At 45.0% G+C, this 24,196-nt stretch overlaps 2 protein-coding genes across 8 annotated transcripts in view; both read left to right on the plus strand.

Moving 5' to 3' along the window:
- Nucleotides 1-21,713, plus strand: part of LOC310818003 (uncharacterized protein) — a gene marked incomplete at its 3' end in the record, with an annotated part of 33,060 nt that extends 11,347 nt beyond the window's left edge. The window contains exons 11-26 of the mRNA XM_083688761.1: nt 317-709; nt 1,098-1,210; nt 1,549-1,696; nt 2,255-3,186; nt 3,874-4,032; nt 4,634-4,784; nt 5,418-5,576; nt 6,254-6,421; nt 6,562-6,663; nt 6,972-7,175; nt 7,353-7,558; nt 17,293-17,428; nt 18,846-19,016; nt 20,037-20,213; nt 21,352-21,524; nt 21,677-21,713. Of these exons, the coding sequence (XP_083544887.1) occupies nt 317-709; nt 1,098-1,210; nt 1,549-1,696; nt 2,255-3,186; nt 3,874-4,032; nt 4,634-4,784; nt 5,418-5,576; nt 6,254-6,421; nt 6,562-6,663; nt 6,972-7,175; nt 7,353-7,558; nt 17,293-17,428; nt 18,846-19,016; nt 20,037-20,213; nt 21,352-21,524; nt 21,677-21,713 (3,429 nt within the window). The remainder of the gene's footprint in view (nt 1-316; nt 710-1,097; nt 1,211-1,548; nt 1,697-2,254; nt 3,187-3,873; nt 4,033-4,633; nt 4,785-5,417; nt 5,577-6,253; nt 6,422-6,561; nt 6,664-6,971; nt 7,176-7,352; nt 7,559-17,292; nt 17,429-18,845; nt 19,017-20,036; nt 20,214-21,351; nt 21,525-21,676) is intronic.
- A 39-nt stretch (nt 21,714-21,752) lies between these two features.
- The window catches only part of syne2a (spectrin repeat containing, nuclear envelope 2a), a 48,111-nt gene continuing 45,667 nt past the window's right edge, over nt 21,753-24,196 (plus strand). For all 7 annotated transcript variants that reach the window (XR_014554704.1, XM_083688863.1, XM_083688868.1 and 4 more), the window contains exons 1-2: nt 21,753-21,918; nt 22,034-24,089. Coding sequence is in view for 6 of the 7 variants with exons in the window: in XM_083688863.1 (XP_083544989.1) it covers nt 21,755-21,918; nt 22,034-24,089 (2,220 nt within the window). In the remaining variant the exon portion in view is untranslated. The remainder of the gene's footprint in view (nt 21,919-22,033; nt 24,090-24,196) is intronic.

Below are 24,196 nucleotides of genomic sequence, written 5' to 3' on the forward strand. Positions count from 1 at the left end.
GTTTGTAAGTGATAGAAAAATGGATCCAGAAACAGTATAATAAAGCCATTGAGCAAACAGCCTCTCATGACATATATCTTGGCCCAAGATACACACACAAATCTAAAGTTATAATTCAATCCTTGAAACACAACTCTGTTGTCACCACTGGGTTTCTGTTCCTCTCAAGTTGATCAGAATGTGTGGTTGTACAAAGCAACCTTTCTTACATGTCGATGACCACCTTGGAATAAAGAAGTAAAACCAGCCCTAACACCAGATATAAGCCCTCTGTGAAGCGTTGTTACATGACTCTTATTGTACATGTTGTTCTCAGGAGGAGTCATCCCATCCAAACTCAGGCCCAATAAGTGCCCATGCAGCGCAAGCCCTGGTCCAAGAGACACAGGACTGCCCACTGCAAGCACATGACCGCCCACTGCAAGCACATGACCGCCCACTGCAAGCACAGGGCCGCCCACTGCAAGCACATGACCGCCCACTGCAAGCACATGACCGCCCACTGCAAGCACAGGGCCGCCCACTGCAAGCACATGACCGCCCACTGCAAGCACATGACCGCCCACTGCAAGCACAGGGCCGCCCACTGCAAGCCCTGGTCCAAGAGACACAGGACTGCCCACTGCAAGCACATGACCGCCCACTGCAAGCACAGGGCTGCCTACTGAAATTCCAGGAAAGCCACCAAAAACACGTGATTCACCCACAGGTACATTCTCAAATCAGCCCCAAGCCTTCAGTTACTTTCATATAATTCTTGATCTTGCAGTTTTTAAGGCTTAACTTCAAACCAAAGCAGCACACCTCAAAAACGACTATTTTACTTTTAACCAATATTGTATCATTGATGCAACAATTTACATTAACCATGTCTTATTGACTTTTTTCATCCACTTTAAACTGGCATTTGCCATTTCCCTAAACTTTCCTTGTCATAAACAAACACTGAATCTTGGGTGTCTGCCTCTGACCCCTCTTAAGCTATACCAGCTGGAGTAGGTAATCCCTTGTAATTGGATAGGGCCCTGCAGAGCCACCGTGAAGCTTTATTCCCTCCCCTGACTTGCCTCTTGCTATGTACCTCTCCCATCTCCAAGGTGATCGTCAAGCGTGACAGCGTGGAGACCAAGCAGGCTCCAGATTGGACTGTCTTCCAGGGTCCCACCCCCACACAGGAAGAGGGGTCTTCTAGGCAGGAAGCATTGGAGAGGTAAGGGGCCGGTCCTGTCTCCCCTGGCTATTGGCTAGTCTTCTAATATAACGCATGCTGTCAAGTTGGGTGCCTGTATGTAACTGAGGCTGCTTTTCAATCTGTTCAAGCCAAGACCTGTACAATAACATCTCTGTAACACTTCACTCAGAGCCAATGGGTATAATATGTTAGAATGCAGTCCTAATTTGAGTGTTTGTTTGAAACTGCACTTTTTACAATGGCTTGCTCATAAGAGTTGTTTTGTCAACCAATGTATTACCAATGTATTACTAACATGTTTGTTTGTCAATGTACAACCAACGTACACTTATATCAACTTTTTGTTCCTCACTCAGAATGTCATCTCTGGACACTACTATGGACCTGATGGGATGGGAGTCTCAGATAACACTGATCTCAGAGCAGCTGGACCGCATCACCCAAAAGCCTTTGGACATCTCTGCCTTCACCCTGATTGATCCTAGGGTTGTGGTTGACATTAAGGTGAGCACCACCACTCCTAATGACCAACGAGTGTTCTTGATCTGTGGGACAGCTGTAAATTATGGTGAACACTCTTCAGTCATCCACTGTAGAAGTCTTCCTTGGCCTACCAGCCTGTTTGTGATTGCTGAGTTCACCAGCGCTTTCTTTGTCTTTCAGTGATGTTACAAACTATTGATTTTGGTAATACTAAGGTTTTGGCTATTTTTCTGATATTTCAGCCTCATGATGGCTTCCTTGACTTTCATTGACGTCTCTTTGGTCCTCATGTTGACAGACACCAATAGCAGACTCCAAAGGCAAATGCAAAGCCTAGAATCAATGCTAGACATTGACAGCTCTCTTATGCCTGCAAAAATGAGGTGATAGTATGAGCGAAAATCCGACTCGGTGTGAAAATCTACTCGGGTAGCGTCTATTAATGAGAAGTATGAGTGTATCTGTATTTAATGGATGTTTTCGGGTGCAATTTAGCTCTGTTGCACTGCGTAGAAGTATAATTTAATATGGTGAACTATCCAACACATATCAATTATCCCTCAACCCTGCTCTCCCCAGGAAATGGACCAGCGACTCCAGTCTGAGCTTAAGAATGTGTCAGGGTGGGGCTCTGTGGAGGGGGAGGAGGGCCTGGACCCCACCACGCCACCACCCTTCTGCCCCGCCCTCCAGAGCTGTGCCCACCAGTTCAACCAGCTGAGACAGAGGCTGAAGAAGGTGCAGTCAGCCATTGGGTCTCTGACCCGATTCCTCTCCCCATTATGGGACATTGGCGCTGGGATGAATCCTGCCTTCGTGCCCCTGGGTCCCCAGGAACAGGGAGGTGATGCAGGTTGGATCCAAGAGAGGCATTCTAGGCTGGTGTTGCTTAGGCAGAGTGTGAGGAAAGCCAGGGAGGAGGCTCATAGTGTGGACGGCCTTTTGAAGGCTGTGGGGATGGTGCTGACCATGGAAAGCACTACGGTGACATGCCAGGATGTGGTGGCGTTGTTGACACGGCAACTAGAAGAAGCGGATAACAAGTTAGCCCAAAGTGGGAGGCGCCAGAAAGGGGAGGAGGAAGAGGAGGATTTAAGCCTGAAGGGGATGGGACAGAATCAGGAGGAGGAGTTAAGCTTTAAAGGAAGGGGACAGAAGCAGCAGCAAGAGGAGGAGTTATGTCCTAAAGGGAGAGGTCAGAAGCAAACAGCTGATGATTTAATCCATAAACCAGGGGAAGAGTATAGTGCTCAGATGATGATGAGACTGGATCATGGGGAAGGGAATAGCCATGACAGGGTGTGGGGACATCATCAGATGAACAAGCCCAAGGCCCAAAGAAGGAGGAATGATGAACAGGGAGGGGACCATAAGAACCAGAGGAGGAGGGGGCAGGAGCAAGAGCCCACGGCCCAAAGAAGGAGGGCACTCCTTGGGGTTCTCAGGGACTTGCAGAGGGCAGTCGAGCAACAAGGACTAAAGGAGCCCACTCTTCCTGCCATACAACACAGGTGTGTAAGCAGCACACAAACAAATATGAAAAATGTTATACACAGGAACATATACAGAATTGTCTATAAACTAAGCACAGCATTCTTTCTAATACCATTTATTTTGAATTTGAACACACACACACACACATGCATGCACGCACACGCACACACACACCTCCTCTCATAGGATCGTCGCAAAACTGGGTTCTGAAGGCAATGCTGTCGGATTACATTTACATTTATGGCATGTAGCAGATGCCTTTATCCAAAGCAACCTACAACAAATACATTTGTTTAAGCAAGTGAATCATCTATCCATCAGGATATCTATGGTAGGACCAGGGGCTATTGGCAGTCACAATGCTAGAAGAAGGAAGAATTACTTTTTTTAGTAATTGAATTATAATTAAATCAAATTATAAGTTGTATAATTAAACAAATATATTTGTTGAAGTCAGTGAATATTTTTTACACAATATTAACAACTTAATAAAAAAAAAAAAATGTGTGTGTTATTGAGGAACAGCAAGCCCATCCATTAGAATAGCTCAAAGATGTTTCCTGGTGGTTGTTTCGCCGAGGCGTAATGCTTAATCACAAAAATGTGTATCTATCGCTGCCATGTTAACCATGCTCTGCCGTCATTGATGCATTCATATGTTAAACAGTGACCTACTGTATACATACACACTTGTATGTTGTTAGGATGCGAGCACTGACTGATCTGGACAGCCGCCTGGCTGTGGAGCACTCTGAGCTGCAGGGACTTCGGAGTGCATCTGCAAATACAAGCCCTAAGATCACAGAGGCCCTGGAGGAGCTGGAGACCACGGTGGCAGAGACACACAGAGCCATCACAGAGAGGTCGGAGAGAAAGAGTCAGCAAACAGACCCTCTGTCCCAATTCACCCATTCCTTTCACTGAAGTTTACCCTAACCCTAACCCCTAACCCTAAGCTCTAACACCAATCCTATGCCTTAATTAGGACTGAACAGATTAATAGATTCATCAAATAGATTCATCAACTCATGCTGAAATACAGTGCCTTCCATAAGTATTGGGAGAAGGAAACATTCTCAGCTTTAAGTTCATGTTGTTTTCATTCAGATTGGTTTCACCTTTTTATACATAGTCCCCCTATTTCAGGGCACCAAAAGTGTTGGAAAAATTGGCTTAACAGGTGTGTTCTGTCACATAATTTGAGCAGGCATACGAGAGCTGTCAATGTCTCATATTGATTCTAGGCTTTGTGTTTAACATTGGAGTCTGCCAACATGAGGATCAAAGAGACGTCAAGGAAGCAATTACGAGGCTGAAATATCAGGAAAAATCTATCAGAAACATAGCCAAAACCTTAGACTTACCAAAAACAACAGTTTGGAACATCATCAAAAAGAAAGAATGTGGTGTGTGTGTGTTTCCATGTGTGTGTGACACTGCGGTGTGTGTGTGTGCTCTGCATAGGCTGGAGCAGTGTTGTGGTCTGACAGAGCTGCTGAAGAGGTTCCAGAGTGTTCGCAGTCACCTAAGCAACGCCCTGCAGAGAGCAGAGCGCTCTGTCAGTGAACAGGCCTCCTACATGGGCAAAGATAACCTACAGAGGCTTCTCACTCAGGTACACAGCTACAGCCTTTAAAGACCTGGTTCTTGACTGGATTATCTTTAAAGGTAGACTCAGCAATATGACAGCATCATATAACATGGCAGCTTCCTGTTTACGGACAACAACATCAACAACAGCAGCAGAGTTCAAATCTATGGCTACGGCTGCTATAATTTTTGCAGTTTTCAATATAGATGTGCTTAAAGACAGAACGCATATTGGGAAGAGTCAATCAGAGCAGTCTTGGTAGAACTCTATTATTGTTGATGCCTTGTAGAAGTCACCCTGTTGTGTATGATGATGCCATTGGGCTGAATCCACCTAAGTATTGCATTCATGAGCGTCAGCGTGACATTATATGACACAGATTGCCTGACAATGAACGCTTCTTTGGTTGTTGAAGCAAGTTGTAAGAGTTGGAATGTTGTCATATTTATCCACCACTAGATGGCAGTGCAAGATCATGGTCCATTTTCTCAAATGTGTTTTCACGTGTTTTCATGAGTTTGCAAGTTTTCTTTTGTTTCCCATGTTTTTCTGTATGTTCGTTCATTTGTGTATGTGTTTCATTGGTATAGTGCATTCATTGGTATTAAATTGTGATTCTGTGTTTGTGTGTGTGTGTGTGTGTGTGTGTGTGTTCAGGTCCATGGCACTCAGGCAGAGCTTGGGGGTCTTGGAGATGGTGTGGAGGAGATTCGGAGCGTCTGCAGACAGCTTCAGTCCCAGCTATGTAAGATCCCCGACTGTGCAGACACTCCCTTTGACAGTGAGGCGGACACCCTCATGGACCGTTGGCTTGACGTGAGTTCACCTCCCTGCCATGGACTGACCTAAGACCTGTCATGCCTTGCCCACTACATATTTTGGGGTCATTTATTGTTTTGTTTTTTCTTTGTTCTTTTAAAGGTGGAACTCTCCGTCATATTTTTTACATTTATAGTGCAGTATAAGTATTCACTTTTTCCACATTTTGTTATGTTACAGCCTCATTCTAAAATGGATTAAATTATTATTAGAAAGAAAGAAAGAGTGAAAGAGTGTCTGAATACTTTCCGAATGCACTGTATTTTGACAGCGGGAAAATGGAGAGGGAAACAGATGAGAGGGAGGATAGGGCAGGCTGTTCTGTGCATGTAAACGTAGTCATTCTCCGTTCTAAATACATTGTCAGCATTACAGTGCGGAAATGTAACTTCATACGGCTGTAGTCCACTTTAGAATTTTGTTTTGATACTAATACTAACAATTAATTTAGAGAGGACACTGTCACAATACAGTAGGAGCTTAATAGGAGAGTTCGTGATGTGTCTGTTTTCGGTATTAATGGGGCCCTAGCTAGCTACTTATGTATGAGAAGCAGGTATGCACCTAAAAAAACTACAGCCAAGGTAAGTAAAAATGTTATGTCGTATTTTGAGTAGAATAGCCCTTTTAGCCAACTTCTATGCTGAGTATCAAACTACATTTTATTTCCCAAGGTGACAGAGAGAACGGACTCTCACCTTGAAAACCTGCGCGTCGGGCTGGCTCTGTGGGAGGGGCTATTACAGCTGGGCGGGGATGTGGAGAGCTGGGCTACCAATCAGCTGGCTGCCCTTGCTCAGTCCCATCCCTTCCAGAGTGATGAGGAAGTCACAGCCATGCAGGTAAAAACGCTCTTTCCACTTGTAACATTTAGTCCCTATCCAAAAAAAACCCTACTCTCCAGGCACCTTACATACATAGGTTACATAGATTACATAGGTGTAAGCAAGACTGTGACAAAACCCCCCTATTTTGCTCCCAGGATGAAATCCGGGCCCAGGAGGAGAATGTGGAACGTTTTCATAGGAGGGCCTCCGAGATCCAGGTGCTGCTGCAGAGCAAGGAGCCCCCACTGGAACTGCAGGTGGGTGAGACTGGGTGGGCCTGGAATTTCTGTATTTGTGTGTGTGTGGGGGGGGGATAGTCGAGTGGGCCTGGAATAGTACGGGACTGGTTAGGGGGCCAGGGAAAGTACGGGCCTGGATGGGACTGGGTAGAGGGCCAAGGAATAGTACTGGCTTGGGTGGGAATGGGTAGGGGGCCAGGGATAGTATGGGCCTGGGTGGGACAGGGTAGGGGTGCAGGTGGGTGGCCTGGGTGGGACTGGGTAGGGGGCCAGGGAATGGGGAGAGGGACTCCCAGTTCGCTTTACATCTCCTCTCCCTTGCTCAGGTGATTGAGACCCAGATGGGGAAGATGATGGAGCTTGTGAGGGAGCTTTTCTCTGGCACTGCGGACGTCTACAGTCAGCTGGTGGCGGCTAAGAGACATGTGGCTACCAAGATGGCCGAATGTCACTCCTCCGTCCAGAGGGTCCGAGACACACTAGGAACCCTTTGTGCCTCCGACAGTCCCAAGCTGCTCACACAACTTCAGGTGAGGGCAGAGTCGAAACAGGATGCTGACAAATATCTTCGATAACTTTTGAGTGTTTAAAAAAAATATATATATTATATCATTATCTTTTGATAAACACTTTCTTTATTGAACCTAGCAGATATATTATTCGGGCCAGCTTCTCTGTAACCTGCCTCTTCTCCTCTCTTCATGCAGGAGCTGTCTGTGCAGCTGCAGATACAGGAGCAGCAGGCCAAGGGCCTCCTGGAGGAGGTGCGTGTCATGGCCTGCGTGGCCAGCCCACAAAGCCTGCAGGGTCTGGCTGCGGATGGTGTCCGGCTGCAGGAGAGCGTCTGCGAAGCCCACCAGCACATCACCGAGAGGAGGGGACAGGCCGAGAGGGATATCAAGGCACTTGACAGGTACTGGTATGGTAGCAAATCGTAACAAAGGCCAGTGATAACTGACCAATCCACTATTGACAGTTGAGGTTAATTTTTTTTATACTTTTTGACTCATCGTCTGTCAAACAGCAGGGAGATGCACCACCGCTAGCTTCCTAAACCAACTAACAGTAAGGGTTAGCAGTTGGCCTGTCTATCGTAGCCTACCTACCAACATCCAAGCTGGCTGAGCAGATTGCTCTCTCAACTAGCAGAAATTGGCGCATCAATATATGGTGACTTTATGAATTTTTCCGACAGAAGAGTCTACTGCCTCATATATTCTATGTCTGACATAATTTTATGAAGTGTCCATGAAGACATAATTTGTTCTAAATTAAGGTTTATCCAAGGATGTCATTTAGCTCATCGGAGTTCATATGTTGTTGGAGTTGAGCTGCTACCATGTGTTCCAGGACCAACTGGAGTTAGAAATGAGCCTCTAGTTGTTAAGGTTGTCTGGCTCTTTCTGATGATGTTGGAGTCGTGACTGGATTTTGCTGGCGTGAGTGCTCCTTTGTATTGGTGGATATGATCCTTATAGACCTTTACATGGGCAGTAAGACCAGTACGTTTATAGAGTAATTCCCGCTGCCTGCCCTTAGCTTTCATGGCCCGGAGCTCAAGGGTGAATCATGGAGCTGAGGTGGTGAAGGAGACCGCCCTGGTAAACAAACACTGTATAGTTTCAAAACATGGTTATCATGTTGATCTCATGGATGCTCAGTCCTGGCATCATCATCATTGTTACATTTCTCCAACCCTCACCCTCAGGTGATGACCAAAAAAAGTAGCGGGGATCTTATTTTCTCTCACACCCACCCACTCATTCAAACGCATGCATTTCATTTATAAAATGCAATTCCAGTATAAATCCAGTGTTTGTCTTGTTATACTACACAATAACAATCAAATAATGAATGCTTGTCAAAATTCATGCCACAAAATATTCTTACACGATAAGAAGCATAACTCTTATAATGCTAAATTATAATACTGAATGTGTTTATTGATGTTATTTTCAATTTGCATGTGTGTGTGTGGGGGCGGGGGGGTGTTATACATCAGTCACTTCAGAGTCTTCAGAGGGGTCCTTCCTGATCGATTTTCTTTTCCTCTTGAGGGTTGGTCTGTCTTTCTCTGACTCTGAGCTGCTGCTGGGCGGGTATTGTGTTCTCCTTATCATTGGGACACTCCTGTTCCTCCTGCGCAATGGACCCTGCTCGCCCAGGGCATGACTGGAGGAGCTCAGCGTAGCACCCTCTGTTCCAGGGCTTAGGCTCCTGCTACACTCCCCCTCTAGTGTATGGCTTACTCTGCCAGGAGAAGGAAGGAAATTAGGCAGATAAGAGGGTACACACTCCCCAGAATACAGAATAGATAGGGAGGGGTCAAGCCTTTGGCTAGTGGAGCTGCTGCTGCAGCACGGCTCGATCTCATCCTCTGTCTCACAATCACTATGATGTTTTGAGACGGGACTCCAAGCTTTAGAAGTCCTCTGGTTGGAGGTAGCGGCCTTCGCTGTTTGAGAGGGGAAAAATATCGTACTATTGCGGCGGGTCACCTTGCGGCTCCTGAGAGACATTTCCAGCTCTCGATCACTCTCTTCCTGGTGTTTCTGTTTTAAGGAACTCTTTCTAGCCTGGGCATCCAGAGTGGTGGACTTGGGTTCATACACAGGGTTATATGAGCTGGAGACCTCCGAATTGACACCTGTGTCATGGATATTGACGCTCTGGAAGGAAACATGGAGTCCTCGCTTTAACCGTCTGGTCATGGTTGCAGGGCTATGGGTTTCTTGATGTCTCAATGATCCTGTGGCTGTATTGTGCTCATTTGCTTGCCTAGAGGTGCCAACTGATGAACTTGCTTGTAGGGGGCTCTGAGTTCTGCCACCATAGAAGAAGCCATCCACCTTGTCCTTGTCATCAGACTCATCATCTGCATCTTCAGCTTCTTGCCAATTTAACTCAGAAATCACTGGCCCCTCCATAATTCTCTCAGGTTCCTCTGGTAGGTCTGCATGGGTGTCTCTAGTTAGACTATTCTCGTCTTTATCCTCGCTGTCATTATCCTGTATGTGTCTTAGGTAAGGGATCACTCTCTGTTGGACTGTTGGAATAGCCTTATAATTCTTGAAAGATCTGTGATAATTGTTTGCCAGCTCAGGCTGTTCACATTCCATGAACTCCGGGCTCCATGAGGTGCCATAGGATTCTGCCTCTTCAAAATCATCTCCCTCAGGGGGGCTAGGTGGCATGATCTTGAAATAGTTTACTCTACTGAAGGACATACATGGAGGAGTGGGCACAAAGTCATCCATGGGGGATGGAGAGTGTAGGGATTGCTCTGAGCTAGAGTTGTCTTTCACTTGTTGAAACTCAAGAGAGGGCTCAATGCCTTGACAGCTATCTGGTGTCAATACATTTCCCTGGGCCAGCTTTTGGTCTGGAAACAAACTTGTCTGTAGCCGGGGTTCAGTGGATGTCATCTTGGTCTCACTCTGATATAACTCAGTATTTTGCTGTCCATCAAGACCTGTCCCAATCCTTTGCTGGAGTTCAAACAGCTCTTTCCTGAGTTCAGATGACAATTTAACCTCTCTAATGTGCTCTTGAGACCGTCCAGCCATTTGCATGGGTTCAGGAAGCAGTTTGAACACAGGATCTGTGGGAGGCTCAATCAGTTGTTCAGGCTCACCCAACCTGTGGTGGGAGTTAGGAGACTGCTTAATCCATCCTTGCTGATCAATAGAAAGCTCAGTCCCAGGTCTGGATTTAAGAGATTGCCCAATCCTCTGCTCATGCTCAGGAGTTAAATCTATTCCATGCCTGTGCTCATGGGACAACTTAGTCCATTTGTGTTGTTTAGGAGACACCTCAATCTGGTGTTTGAGTTCAGTTGACTCATCCAACACTTGCCCGGAGTTTGGAAATGGATCAGTCCCTTGCATGGGTTCATGGGACCGATCATGTCCTTGTAGGCACCTTGGAGATCTTTCAAACCTTGCCGCAGTTGGAGGCAAGGGCACTTTAAATACTCCCTGAGGTTTGTTGACTGGTGGCTTAGTGGATGTCTCTAATAGCTCAAGACCTACCACAGTGTCTTGCGGGTGCTCCTTTAATATCTCAAACATTTGCCAGGAATCAGGATTAATTTCATCCTCTTGTTTGTGCTTGGGACACTGGTCGTTCCTTTGATTGGGCTCAAGAGTCAGCTTTAACACTCCCTGAGTCTCTGTTGATGATTCAGTCTGCTGTTGAGACTCAAATGACTCTTCCAAATGCTCAAGATCCATGGCAATGACTAAGTGCTTAGTCTCCTGACTGGGTTCAGAAGAAACCTCAATTTCTTGTGTCCGCTCAAAAGACTGTTGAATAAGCCGTGGTCTGAGTGTAGGATCCAGCTTTAACAGTTTCCAGGGCTCTTTGGCTGGCTGGTTATGTTGCTGTGGCTCTGTGGATACCTCAAACACTTGCCAGGAGTCAACCATTTGCTTTAGTTTTTGAGCTTGCTCTAGTCTCTGGCTAGGCTCAAGAGACATCATCAGCTCACCCTGACGTTCCGAGAACAATTCCGTCTGTTTTTTCTCGTCTGACATTTCAAATACTTGCAAGCATTTAGGAGTACGCCCGATCCATTCTTGAGGTTGAATAGAAATCTCAGTCACTTGCCTTGATTCTAGAGATGGCCTGGTCCCCTTCTCAGGAGTAAATTCAATTCCTTGCCTTTTCTCAAGGGATAACTTAGACAACTCAACCTGATTTGGCTCAGATGATACTTCTAACACTTGGCCAAATTTTGCAAATTGTTGATGTGGCAGCTCAATCCCTTCTGTGATCTCAGAAGACAGCTTAGACCTGAGTCTCCTTGGTCGCAGAGGCACTTCGAACATGTCTTTATGCTTTTGGGTTGGCTCAATCTGTTGCTTGTGCTCAGGATACTGCTCATTCCGTTGCTTGGGTTCAAGAGGCTTATGGAACCGAGTTTTGGTGGACAATTCAGGCTGTTGGTGGGATTTGTTGGACATTTCATGTACTTGCCAGGAATTAGAAGACCCCCCAATCTGTTGACTCGACTCAGTCCCTTGATGGGGATGAAGAGAGACCTCAATCTGTTGTTTCTCTGTGGGTGCTTCAAACACTTGCACTGAGTTTGTAAAGGGATTATTCCCTTGGATTGGTTCTTGAGACTGCTCAAACCCATGCATGCATCCAGGGGAGAGTTCAGCCTTCTGGCACTGTACAGGCAGCAGCTTGAACACCCTGTGAACATCTTTGGCTGGCTCAATCTGTTGTTGAGGCTCATTAGACATCTCAGATACTTGCCATACATCTGTATTAATGTCAACCTGTCTCATGTGTCCAGGATACTGCTCATTGGGTTCAGGAGGTAGCCTGAACGTTCCTTGTTCTGTGGATGATCCAGACTGATGCTGAGATTCTGTGGACATTTCAAATACTTTCCAGGAATTTGGAGACCGCTCAACCCATTTTTGATCAAAAGAAAGCTCAGTCACTTGTCTGGGCTCAAGAGATGGCTCAAACCTTGGAGGGTGTTCAGGAAATATTTCGGTCTCTTTCCTGCATTCATAGGACAATTCGGTTACTTGGTGGAGTTCAAGAGACTCTTCAATATGTTTTTGGGGCTTGGTAGATGCTTCAAACATTTCAATTCCTTGCATTGGCTCATGGGACAATTCTATCCATTTCTTGGTTCCAGAAGATGGCTTAGTCCTTTGTCTTGGTGGAAAAGGTACTTTAAACACTCTGTGATGTTCTTGAGCCGACTCAATCTGTTGCTTGGGCTGAGTGTAGACCTCAAACTCTTGCCAGGAATCAGGATTCAATTCAACCTCTTGCTTCTGCTCATTAGGACACTGCTCATTCCTTTGCTTGTTTTGGGGATGAGGCTTGAACTCTCCCTGAGTTTCCCTGCAGGATTCAGTCTGTTTTTGTGGTTCAGTTCGAATTTCAAATACTTTCCACGATTTAGGTGACATTTCCATCCCTAGTTCACTCTCAGGAAGCGGCTGAATCTCTTGCCATGGATCAGAGGGTGACTCCCTCTCTTGCCCTGGCTCAGGAGAAAACCTGAGCTCTGCCTCATGCTCTGTGGGTGGAGCTATTCCCTGTTGGGGCTTATTGGCAAACATTTGTAAAGAGGAAGAGGACGGTTCCATTTTTTGTTTTGATACGGGAGACTGCGCAATCCACTGTTGGGTGTCAGTGGAAAGCTCAGGCAAAAACTCAATCCCATGGCAAGGTTCAGAGGACAACTCCACCAACAGAGTGTTGGGTTTAGGACACATCTCAATCTGTTGTTTAGCCACAGTGGACACTTTCAACATCTGCCCATCGTTTGAAAAGGGATCAAGCATGGGTTCTGGATCAAGCATGGGTTCTGTAGGCAGCTCAATGCACTCAGGAGAGTGCTCACTCCTTTGTTTTGGTGGCAAAGCAAACTTGAATGACCCAAGAGGCTCTTTGCTTGGCTTTGTCTGTTGGTGGGGCTCATCAAACACATGCCAGGAGTCAAGTTTCAATTTACCATCATGCTTGTGCTCTAGAGATTGTTCAATTGTTTGCCATGGTTCATTAGATGAATCAGTCACCTGCCAAGGCTTAGGGTATGGCTCTCGTAATAGTGCAGGCTCAGTGGAAAATTCCACTGGTTGAGGCTCAGTGAACACTTCAAATATTTGCCAGGAGTTGGGAGTCATGCCAATCCCTCTATTGCACTCACTAGTCATCTCAATCTCTTGCATTGATTCAGAAGATGATACATTTTCTCTGAATGGCTCTGGAGATGATACAAACCTTTCATGTATCAGAGAGGAGCAGTTGTTGTCCTCACACTCAAAGGTTGATGGGGATGGAGAGTCCTGATCTTCCTCATCACTTTCCATCTTGAATACAGATGGAGAGTTAGGGGGAGAGTCTGTTTGATCGGATCCTGCAGATGGAGACAAGTGAAACTCCTCAAGGCAGTCCATGTACACTGAAGCAGGAGAGAGACTTTCCTCACTGTCATAGTCTTCCAGAGTTTCTGTGTGGGGGGAGTCACTGATGTCAAACTCTGGAGATGGAGGGGCAGATACACTGGCATCGCTTCTTGGGTACTCCAGATACCATGGATCAGCAGTGGGCAGATCATCTAGATTCTCACTTTCCAGAAACAGAAAGGGAAATCGAGCGCTCAATCTGGGCTGACTTTCTGAGGAGGTCAGAAAAGCAGGGGCAACAAGCTGTGGTGGTGTTTTCACTTTACAGATTAAGGCATCTTGTGTTAGCTGCTCTTTTGGTGTTCGGTGAGTTGATGCACTGCAGCCTGGCTCCGGTGAAGATCCATTGGGATGATTGCAGCTGGGATCATGTTTCTCAGAACAATGAGAACATAATGAAAATGAACCACGGTTCTTTGATGCAGTCTTTTTAATCCACGTCAGATCCGGCCTGCATGCTGTGAACAAATAAAATGAAAAACAATAAAGCAAAAAATCATTGATTACCTGGCTCAAGCATTCTGTTCCTTTCTTAGAAAGACCACATCTCAAAATGCTTAATCAATCGTAGATAGTGGCTTTCCGCACCGTGCTTTCAGAAGGACTTTTGAGAGCAGCGTGTATAGGATGGAAGGAGTTGACTCATTGATTAGAAAGCTGCAGTACGTAACTGTTGCATAGTTTGTTTGTTTTTTCTGCTTTTTGTGATTTAGAGCAATTGTGACATCACATGTTGCTGACATCACTGTAGGCTGTTCTAATGTAAAAGCAGTACATTACCCATAATTATCTGTGTAACGTTCGTCTTATCATAATGAAACTTAGTTTCATATGCAACATTCCATGGTAAACCTCTCCATATAGAGTGAGCGCCGCGTCCCATCTGATGGCCCGCTGTCACACTCCTGTTTATCTCAACAGCTGGTAAAAAATAACCCTTAAATCCTTGGGCTGCCTCTCAAATAATGCTAAAATAAAATCATGGCTGAAAAATGAATTAAACAGGCTAAGCACTACAACTTTAGTTTTGCATTTCTCTCTCCCATATTTTCACTTGCAGGTGTGAGACTGTCAGATGGAGGGGAATACAAACCTGATATGCAAGATGCTCTTTTTATTGCTCCTAATTTAGGAGGTTATACTTTGCTTTACAAACATAAACATGATTTATTGCTTTCAAATGTGTTTCCTTGTGCGTTTAGGCTGTGTAAAAGTAGCAAGGGCTACAAACACTCAAAATACAGGCTGGTGCCAAATGGTGCACACAGCGTCTTCAGTAAGTATTCACCCCCTGGACTTTTTCCACATTTTGTTGTGTTACAATTTGACTAGATAATATTTACGCCATTAGGCTACTATTGTACTAAATCTATTGATATAACACTCTATTGATATAAGATAGATCAGTGACAAAATAATCTCAATTAAATCTATTTTAATGTCTGGTGTAACACAAAATGAAAAAGACCAGGGGGATGAATACTTACTGAAGACACTGTACTGGCCCTTGTTTTAAAGAATCACAAATAAACCAAAAGGCAATTGTTTTATAACTCTTATTTCACCCTGCAGGCTGTAAATAACCCTTACTTAATATTCATAGATTTTGGATCATCTGTAAAAACAGATTAACTATTTGGTAAAACGGGACAAAACTACAGATCGCACCTTGAATGTATTTCCTGAGCTATACTGTTTATGTGTAGATTAGAAAATATTCAACTGAAAATAAAAAATTATGGGAGGCTACATACCTGGGCAATCCACCCTACGCAAATGAATGACTGGAATCATTCTAGTGAAGACTTCTCAGCAGTTTGGTAAATTCATCACATTTTCACACTCAGCCTTTTCTTTTCTATTGTATGAGACAAATGTTACTGCTGGTTTCCTTTGCCAAACATCAAAGTCATCATGGACGACATCACAATTGTGCTCTGTGACATCATCCACAGAGCATCATATTCAGATATTCAGAGCTGCATTTCCATGTATCTGACTCTCTGCATCAACCACACACACACACACACACACACACACACACACACACACACACACACACACACACAATCACTGCTGCTATTTAGGGGAGCAATACAATAATAAAAAGCATTTGTGAGTAAGTGTGTGTGTGTGTGTGTGTGGATATGGTTGATGCAGTCAGTGCAATGTGTCACAGGACTTGGCTTTCTCTATTGAATTCATTCTGGAAGCTGGGAAGAAGACACTTGTCTGCCCTCATAGAAATGAATCTGCACAGATCTCCAGCATCGGAAATTAAACTTGTCTTTCTTTTCTCTTGTATTGTTATATCCCATTCAAAATGCGACATACCGTGGAAGAAAACACAACCACCGTGTCTTGACTGTCTGCATAGAATTGAGCAACAATGGCAATTTCATCAGCACAGATCTGGATCAAATGAAATAAAAACAAAGTGACACCCACACATGACTCATTATCATTGGTAGCATTATCATTAAACCTCACATGAAAGAGTCGCTAGCTAGCCTAGTCAATTCCTCATGGCCATAACGTTGATTTTATCACTCGGTATCAAATACAGTCACACGGCTTGCTAACATCATATGGATAGACATGGAAATAAATTCGCCTTTACAACTTCGAAGTCATTATTTCTCTAAAGAATATCTAATTAGTCAGGGCCGTATATATGATGTGACTTGTTCACCGCCGGTAAACTCTCCTGTCCGGACTTTAATGCTAGCCGTATTATGAGTTAGCCTAAGCTAACATTAAGAATCAGCATGACCGTGTTGAAGACTACGAGGCTGACCATATCAGGGCTAGCTCCAACTCCTAGCGTTACTTAGTAGCTAGGTAAGCAATGTTAAGTTAGCTAGCTAGCTCATCAGAAAGAGTTTGACTTGATTGCAAGTTTCACCTAGCATAGGAGACCCCCTTCCAGTTGAATGCTAACTAGCCGCTAAAGACGACAGGGTCCAGTCTTCCCCCCCGCAGTTTACCGGTAGCTCCCGGCCTTTCTCTCTGATCTAGCTGAAATTGGCAATCAAAAACATCCAATAAAGTAGTGAAGAAGGCAGTTGACGGTCAATAAATATCATCAAATGTTATGAAAAAGGTAAGGCTGCTCTCGGGAAAGTTAATTGTTTGCAACCACGAGTTCAGTCTTGGTCAGCCTTGAACCTGCGACCTTTGGCTTAGCCAACACCCGGAATTGTCTTCCGAATTAACCCTTATACCATCAAGAAGCTAGCCAAACCGTGACGGCGGTGTCCTTCAGAATAATGAATAGAAGCTACTCAGGTAAAGTCAACTTGGCAAAGGTCCATAAAGAAATAGATCAACTTTTTGTGAATCCTTTTTGGATTGTTTTTTATGTCCATGCACTAACCTCACCAAGTCACACATTTCCTGTAGGCTATGTGCAAATATACTAGGCCAAATAAAATAATTCTGATTCTGATTCTTTTAATCTTCTGGACAGGTACAGTCAATCACAGTATATTTCATAACACTTGGAATTGGGATCCACAGCGGGGTCTCAAAGTAGCATTCAAGCTTTCTTTCAATTACTTTAGATGTGCTTGATGTAATGAATTCTCTCTCTCTCTCCTTATACTAACTTGTTTCACTTTCCCTCTCTCTTTATCTCCCTCTCTCTCCTCCCTCCCTCTCTCTCTCTCTCTCTCTCCCTCTCTCTCTCTCTCCTCCCCTCCCCATGCAGCCTGAGCCCTTCTCTGCAAAAGAGGCGGCAGGAGGCGGTAGCGGGCACAGCCCACAGAGTGAGAGAGGCCATCCGTAAGCTGCAGCAGTGGAGCCAGGATGCACCGTCGCAGCATCTGCCCCAAGAGTCCATCCAGGTACGCAGCACTAACCACTCCACTGAAAGACAGCTTTGGTAAAGATGGTCTGTCCATCCATCTGTATCAATCAATCAATCAATCAATCAATCAGTCAGTCAATCAGTACGAGCCAACAGTTTACATTAACCAACAATAACTTAACATTTTGTTTATTCATATTATATACATTTTCTATGTATTTGTTTTTATTATTCTTTTACTTTTTAGGCTTCTCACCCTACCAGGTTTCTTAACCTCCCACACACAATTAGCTTTTTACTTTTCATTTTGTCTTTCATTTGTTATTGGGTGTGTGCAAATCCTAAATAAAATAAAATCAATCAATAATTCCAATTCCAATCAATGAATCAATCAATGGATTTCTATTGAGCTTTTTTACAAAGATACTCCTTAGAAGTTTATTTGAAAACACTTTCTCAGACTTTCCCATTTTAGAAACACACTCCTCAAACAAGTCTCTTTTATGTACTGACTCACAAACAATTGTCTCCAGAAACCCTTTCTTTTTCTGTGCTGAGTTATAATGAAAAGCTTAGTTATAGCTTGTTCTACCTCAACTATTAAAAGATCAGAAATTGCTGCTTTCAAAATGTGAACTGCAGTCACATCCATTGAAACTGTTCTGAAATTACAGATTTGTTCCTTGAATGCATTTACAACATTGAACACCCCTCAAGGGGTTAAAATAATAATGCTCTTACAGAACTGTGTATTCCATTTATGCCAATAACCTCCATTTCCAAAATAATGCACATTAGAGTACATTAAAACCCCCAGTGCTGAGTTCACCCCAATAGAGCTTTCACTTTGGTCTAATAGCAGGGCTATTACCATCTCACTCCCCAATGGAAAATACTGACTGTATGACGCTGTTCGAGGTACAATCTATTCTTGGAATTTCAAAGCATACCTACGACCTAGCCACTATGGACACTCTCATCTGTGGTGTTTTAGCCCTTACAGTAGCAAAGATTATAGGGAGGTAACGTGAACTCCCTGTTCAGTCCCATGAAATCCATCAATTTCCGCCTTTCGAATTGAACCTGTCCTGTCTTAGTTTTTATTAACACTGTGCCCTCATTGATTCGGCAGTGAAAGTTCTTTGTTTCAGACACTTTTATGAGGTTTTAGAGTTCGACATTTTCAAGATGATTAAACCATGTTTTTCAGCTTTAACTATATATATTAAGGTTAACATATGCAGAACCTCACTAAATATGAAGTTTCCAGAGGGTGTGATTTTGAGGCAGAGGGTGTGATTTTCCATGTGACATTAGATGAGATATGCGTGCACCTTTTCAAAAATGAGAATACCAAAGCTTAGGAAGTGCGGAGCCAGAAGTGTGTAAAAGGCACAGAGTGCAAGGAAATCAGAATAGACCCCTTAGTGAGCCTTGATTTGTTTCTCTTACAGGCCACTCTGAACGTGGGGGAGGAGCTTCACCTCGCCTTGCAGGAGGCGCTCTCTCAGCGAGAATTTCTATCGGACTGTCTGGGAAAGAATTGCACGAAGAAGCTGGAGAAAAGTGCTTCAGATGCCCTGCGCAACAGTGCAGCACTCCTTACAGCCCTATCCCAGTCCAGGGTGAGCTACCATCGATTCATAATCTCCGTTAGTGACCTACTCTCCAATCCCAAAATGTAATTTAAATAACCTCAAAACATTTAGTCATAAGATCAAGCGGTAAATGTCACATCCGGTGGGTGGAATAAAGATGAATCATACAATATTATATTAGATTGTATACAGTGCCCTGTGTAAGTAATGGGACAGTGAAGCAGTTTGTCTATTTTAGGGTACCCAAAAGTAACAGGACAAATTATTTATTATTATCACAGAGGAACACACCTGCCTTTTTTTATTTCATTTATTATCTCTGAGTACCTCCTTAAGCTTTGTTTCTGGATTCCAGTCCCCAGTGTCCCCTCAGGGTCACCCATTTTTGCTTAAGCCTAGTGCTAACACTCACACACTGATTCAAGCACTACAGAGCAGAGCCAAGCTGTGTCGAGCTGAGCTGTACTGTGCTGCCATGGTTACACATCCACCACAGTTGAACAGTGCTGGAAAGAGATGTGTGATGCTGAGACAGATGTGAAAAAAAAAAAAGTAAATAATAATCCCAGCACATATGTTTTGGATTGGCCCTATAGTGTGTAAAGCCCCTAACTCTGCTGGTCCACTGATGTTTTCAGCAGTTGAGAGAGAGACAGATGCATAGGTACAAATTGGCCCTGTTCCAGTACTTTCGGATGTACTTTCCTTCCTTCATGTGATAATAGCTGGTTATTACATTGACATTATTCCATGTTTCCACTATATAGCTTCAACCAATCGTGTCATGACAGATCAGTAATGTCTTTGGCTAGGTGGGAGGAAGTAAGCAATTTAAAAGAGTTGGAACTGGGCCCTTCTCCCCCCTGGGGTAAACTAAGCTTCCTACTCAGTCACATTCCTGCTTTAATTGCTGACTCGTCTGGGCAGAGTGAAGACAGCTCAGAGAGAAGACAGTGGAGCGCGCAACAATACCTGGCATTATCTGGGCCGAGCAAACGAGACAGAGACTAAAATGTGACGCCTGTCGCTCGCTTCATGTTTCCGCAGCAGGAGGGAAGTGAAGCTCAGGTGGGTTCCTCAGCCCGGGCGAGGGCAGTACCAGGTGGAGCTGGGGTGAAGGAGGGGGCAGGGACAATGCCCGCCGAGCTCCCCCAACAGAAGTCCACTATGCGAGGCATCCTCTCCAAGATCCAGGAGCTCTTGGAACATAATGGCATTACCAAGGTGAGTCGTTGCAAAGATGTGAGAGAGTGATTTACGGTGCATTTCAAATTAAGCTGTGAAAATGGACTCGTAGAGACATGTTCATGTGTTGTAATCGTGGTGGATATTGTACAAAGGGATTCTTTTTTCATAAACTCAGAAGTGTGGCACGTTATCAAATTCACAGTTGTAGAAATCATTTAATACTTTTAATTCCTTAAAAATATTAGTATCTGCACCACAGATACAAAAATGGCTGTTGCTCCCAAATATGTAACTGTATATTGATGTGGCTCCTGAATATGTAACTAGCAGTCTGGTGAACTGCAAGGATCTGTGATCAGATAAGACTGCCAAACTTTCATGTGGCATTAGCCTGATGGTACTGTATTCCCAAGATGCCCACAGCACAAGGCTGCACAGGAAGGAACCATGAGCTAATGGGACTTCCTGTGTAGTTATGGGACCTTGCACTGGCTGGCACATCTGCTTTAGGATCAGCGGTCAAGATGACATCCCCCCCTCCTTCCATGGCTCTTTCTCAATTATAGTTTTTTACATGTTAGTGTTGTTAAAAATCACACTTACAAAAATCTGGAATACTATTTTAGTGTTATTATTACTATTTTACAGCCATTGTGGTGAGGTGAACCCAAGTGAGGAGGATACTCAGACGACAGACGTAGTACAAATAAAGAATGTCTTTAATTAGAGGGTTGGCGCAAGGTACAAAAACATATACTGTAGTAAAGGGTAAAATAAAGGTGGAGAAATCCAGCCTCCATAAACCAAGGTACGCACTTAATAAGTGTAAAAACCGTTGAGTTAAGAAATAATAATAACGGGTCAAAACAGGTATAGGGCAATGGGGTAAACAACTAGGTCACACGGACACAGACTGGCAGACAGGATAACTTATGCACGGACAGGGAGAATCTCCGACAAGGATATAGGGGAACAAACGGTTTATATATAGCAAACACAGGACAGGAAACACAGGTGATCAGAATCAACTGGTGATTGGACAGCAGTGGCACCGGACCGCCAGAGGAGGGCACCAGAGTCACCAGAACAGCAACTTCAGGCGTGACACTCTGGTGTTAATACACCATTTGTGATTTACTCTTAATCTTTTTTTTTTTTTTTTTTCATTTTAAAGGGAGACCTGCGCGTGGAGACAACCTGGTTCCTGGAGCCCTCGTCTAGAGAGCCAGACTCCCGGCTAGGGAGGACTGTGCTCAGGGTCCTGGGATGCCGGTACCAGCCGGCCCGGCTCAGTCCTGCTGCCATGACCCGGCAACTGGAGGAGGCTGAGGTGGGCCTCCTACCATTGTCACTATACTATTTTATTTATAATACAAATTGCCAATCATTTTCTATGTGGATTGTTGTAATTATGAATAAAGTTACAATGAAATTAATTAATTGATAGCACATTGGATTCCTTGTCTTAGTTAGTCTTTGTTGGTGGTCTTTTGTTGCAGGATTGCAGACGTTGTGTGCTGGAACAGGTGGCTGTAATGAGCCCCGAGGGTGTCACCACGGTCTGCAACCCAGAGGCCATGAGGAGCATGGAGGGTCCATGGAGTTCCTCCTTGCTGGATGCCTCTGCCACAGTGCAGGTCAAAGAGGCTCAACTCCACCTGGTCACCCAGTACCATAGGCAGATGCTGGCAGTCAGTACCACCCTGGAGGGACTGAAGGCAGAGATGGGGGAACTAAGCCTGTGAGTCAATAACAACATAATGTATTACTATAGTCAGAGCTATGAATTTTATTAAAACATATCATTAGTTTTATCACTAATATTCACTCCCTGACTGTTCTTGGTGATGTCACAGGGATGTTTTAGAAAGCAGTGCCCTTCAAGCGGAAAAACTACACACCCTCCTGCTTAACATGGAGCAGCAGAAAGGCATGATGGGAGAGCTCCTCCAGGTGGGCAGCCAGGTGTCAGCCCACCTGAGTGAAGCTGAGGGGTTGGGGGCTCTCTTTGGTCAGCTGGGGGATCTGCAGGGGAAATGGAGGCTTTTAGAGGGGGCCATCTATAGAGGCCTGAAGCACGCCTCAATCGCCTCCTCTCAGTCCTCTATTGTTCTACATGAGGCTGAGCAACTTCGAGGGAAGCTGGAAGGTCTTCAGAAGTCCACCACTCTCTTAATGTCCTCTCAATCACAGCATGCCAGCCACAACATGTTAGAGTTGATCTTTATGACCACTGACTTAGAGGCCTTCAACCAGCAATACCAAAGCCTTCAGGTGCAACACGGGGCTCTTGTATGTTCTCTGGGGCAGAAGGAGAAGGGGGACATGGTCAGTACAATGCAGGGTTTGAAGGCTTTGCTTGACCTTGTTCATATCCAACTCTCTACTCTGTCCCCTGGCATTGGTAACCCATCTCTGGCTAAGATCACCAAGTGGATGCAGGACTTCATCATCTGGGTCAAGCAGGCAAAGAGTTACATCACAGCAGAGAAAAAGGTAGCCCTTTTCCCTGAAGAGATCGGTATCCAAATCGCTGGCATAAGGAAACTGCAATCAGATATTCTAGCCAGGCGGTCTAGGGTGCACTCAGAGATGGAAGAAATTAAATCCCTGATCTCTGACCTAGACAAGGAGGAAACTGACAAAGTGATGTACTCACTGAAGACTGTGGAGGACCTCTATGAAACAGTTGCCAACAGCTCTGCTTGCACTCTGGAGGAAATGCGGATTGTGTTCCAAGGCAGAGAGAAGATACAAAACCAGATCACTAACATGGACATCTGGGTGGAAGGAGCCCTCCTTGAGAGAGAATTGTACGCAGATGTAGAAAATGTGTCAAATGCTGGCATCCCTGAACTGCAAAGAAGGTTGCAATGGCACACAGTGGCCTCGAAGGAAGCTGAAAAACAGGTGGCTTTTGCCGATGCCCTTCTGGAGAAGAGCGAGGAGTTTGCTTCAGGGTTGAGTCCAGAAGACTGCCGCTACCTGATCAACAGGCTCATGGGCCTCAAGACAGAGTTGGATGGAGTGGTGGCCAGAGAGAACGCAGCATGCTGGGAGCTGGAGCAGCTGCTTCACGCCCAGACCTCTTCAGCTGAGGAACTGGCTGCCGTCCAGAAGAGTTTGCAACAGATAATGGCCGACCTGGAGAGGCAGAGGTTCCCAGTGACAAGGGAGTCCCTCTCTGCCACAGAGCCCTTAAAGCACATGCTCCTGGAGCACCAGTGTCAGATACAGGAGCTCCAGCACTGCCAGGAGACCCAGCGGAGCGCCCTCTTGTGCACCATTGGCGAACTGCAGGAGAAGACCAAAACTCTTGACCTCCATGCTCTAGAGCATGAAAAGTACTTGAGCTACAGACAGCGGATGGAGGACTCCAGAGAGGTGGCAATGGAACAAGTCAAACGCTCCAAAGATAAGAAAGTTAGTGTGGAGGAGAGGTTCAGGCTATGCCAAGCACTCTTGGTAGAACTTCCTCAGGTCAAAACCCAGTGCCAAGAGACTGCAGACCAACTTGAAGCCATCTCCCAAGACCTGTACCCATCCCAACTGACATCGGAGAGGCAGAAGATCCAACGAACTGTAGAGAACCTAGACCCCTGGGAGATTGAGATCACCGATGATATCAAAAGCCTAGAGGGAAAGCTTCTTGAGGGTCTCCATTTCCTCACTGAGCTCCCTGCCATGATTGACCTTTTCCAGCGAAACAGGCAGGAACTGATGGAAGCCAACCCTGTGGAGCCAGATGAAAAAGCCATAGACATCAAACTGCAGAGGTGCTGGGTGATTTGGAGGAACTTGGAGTCTGGGATGCGTGTGTTGAAGGCTTTGGGAGAAAAGGAGAGGATGGAGATGTTCGGGGAACTGTACACCATGAGGAATGCTGCCATGAAAGAGTGCCACACACACATGGTAAGTTCAGTGACTGTGTTCTACCAAATGCACAGGAAAATATTTTATTTTGTTCTCTCTTTTGTGGTGAATTAAAGTGAAACTGAATTATCCATGATATGTCCTGC

Source organism: Argentina silus, assembly GCF_951799395.1.
Source record: "Argentina silus genome assembly, chromosome: 17".
Classification (NCBI taxonomy): Eukaryota; Metazoa; Chordata; class Actinopteri; order Argentiniformes; family Argentinidae; genus Argentina; species Argentina silus.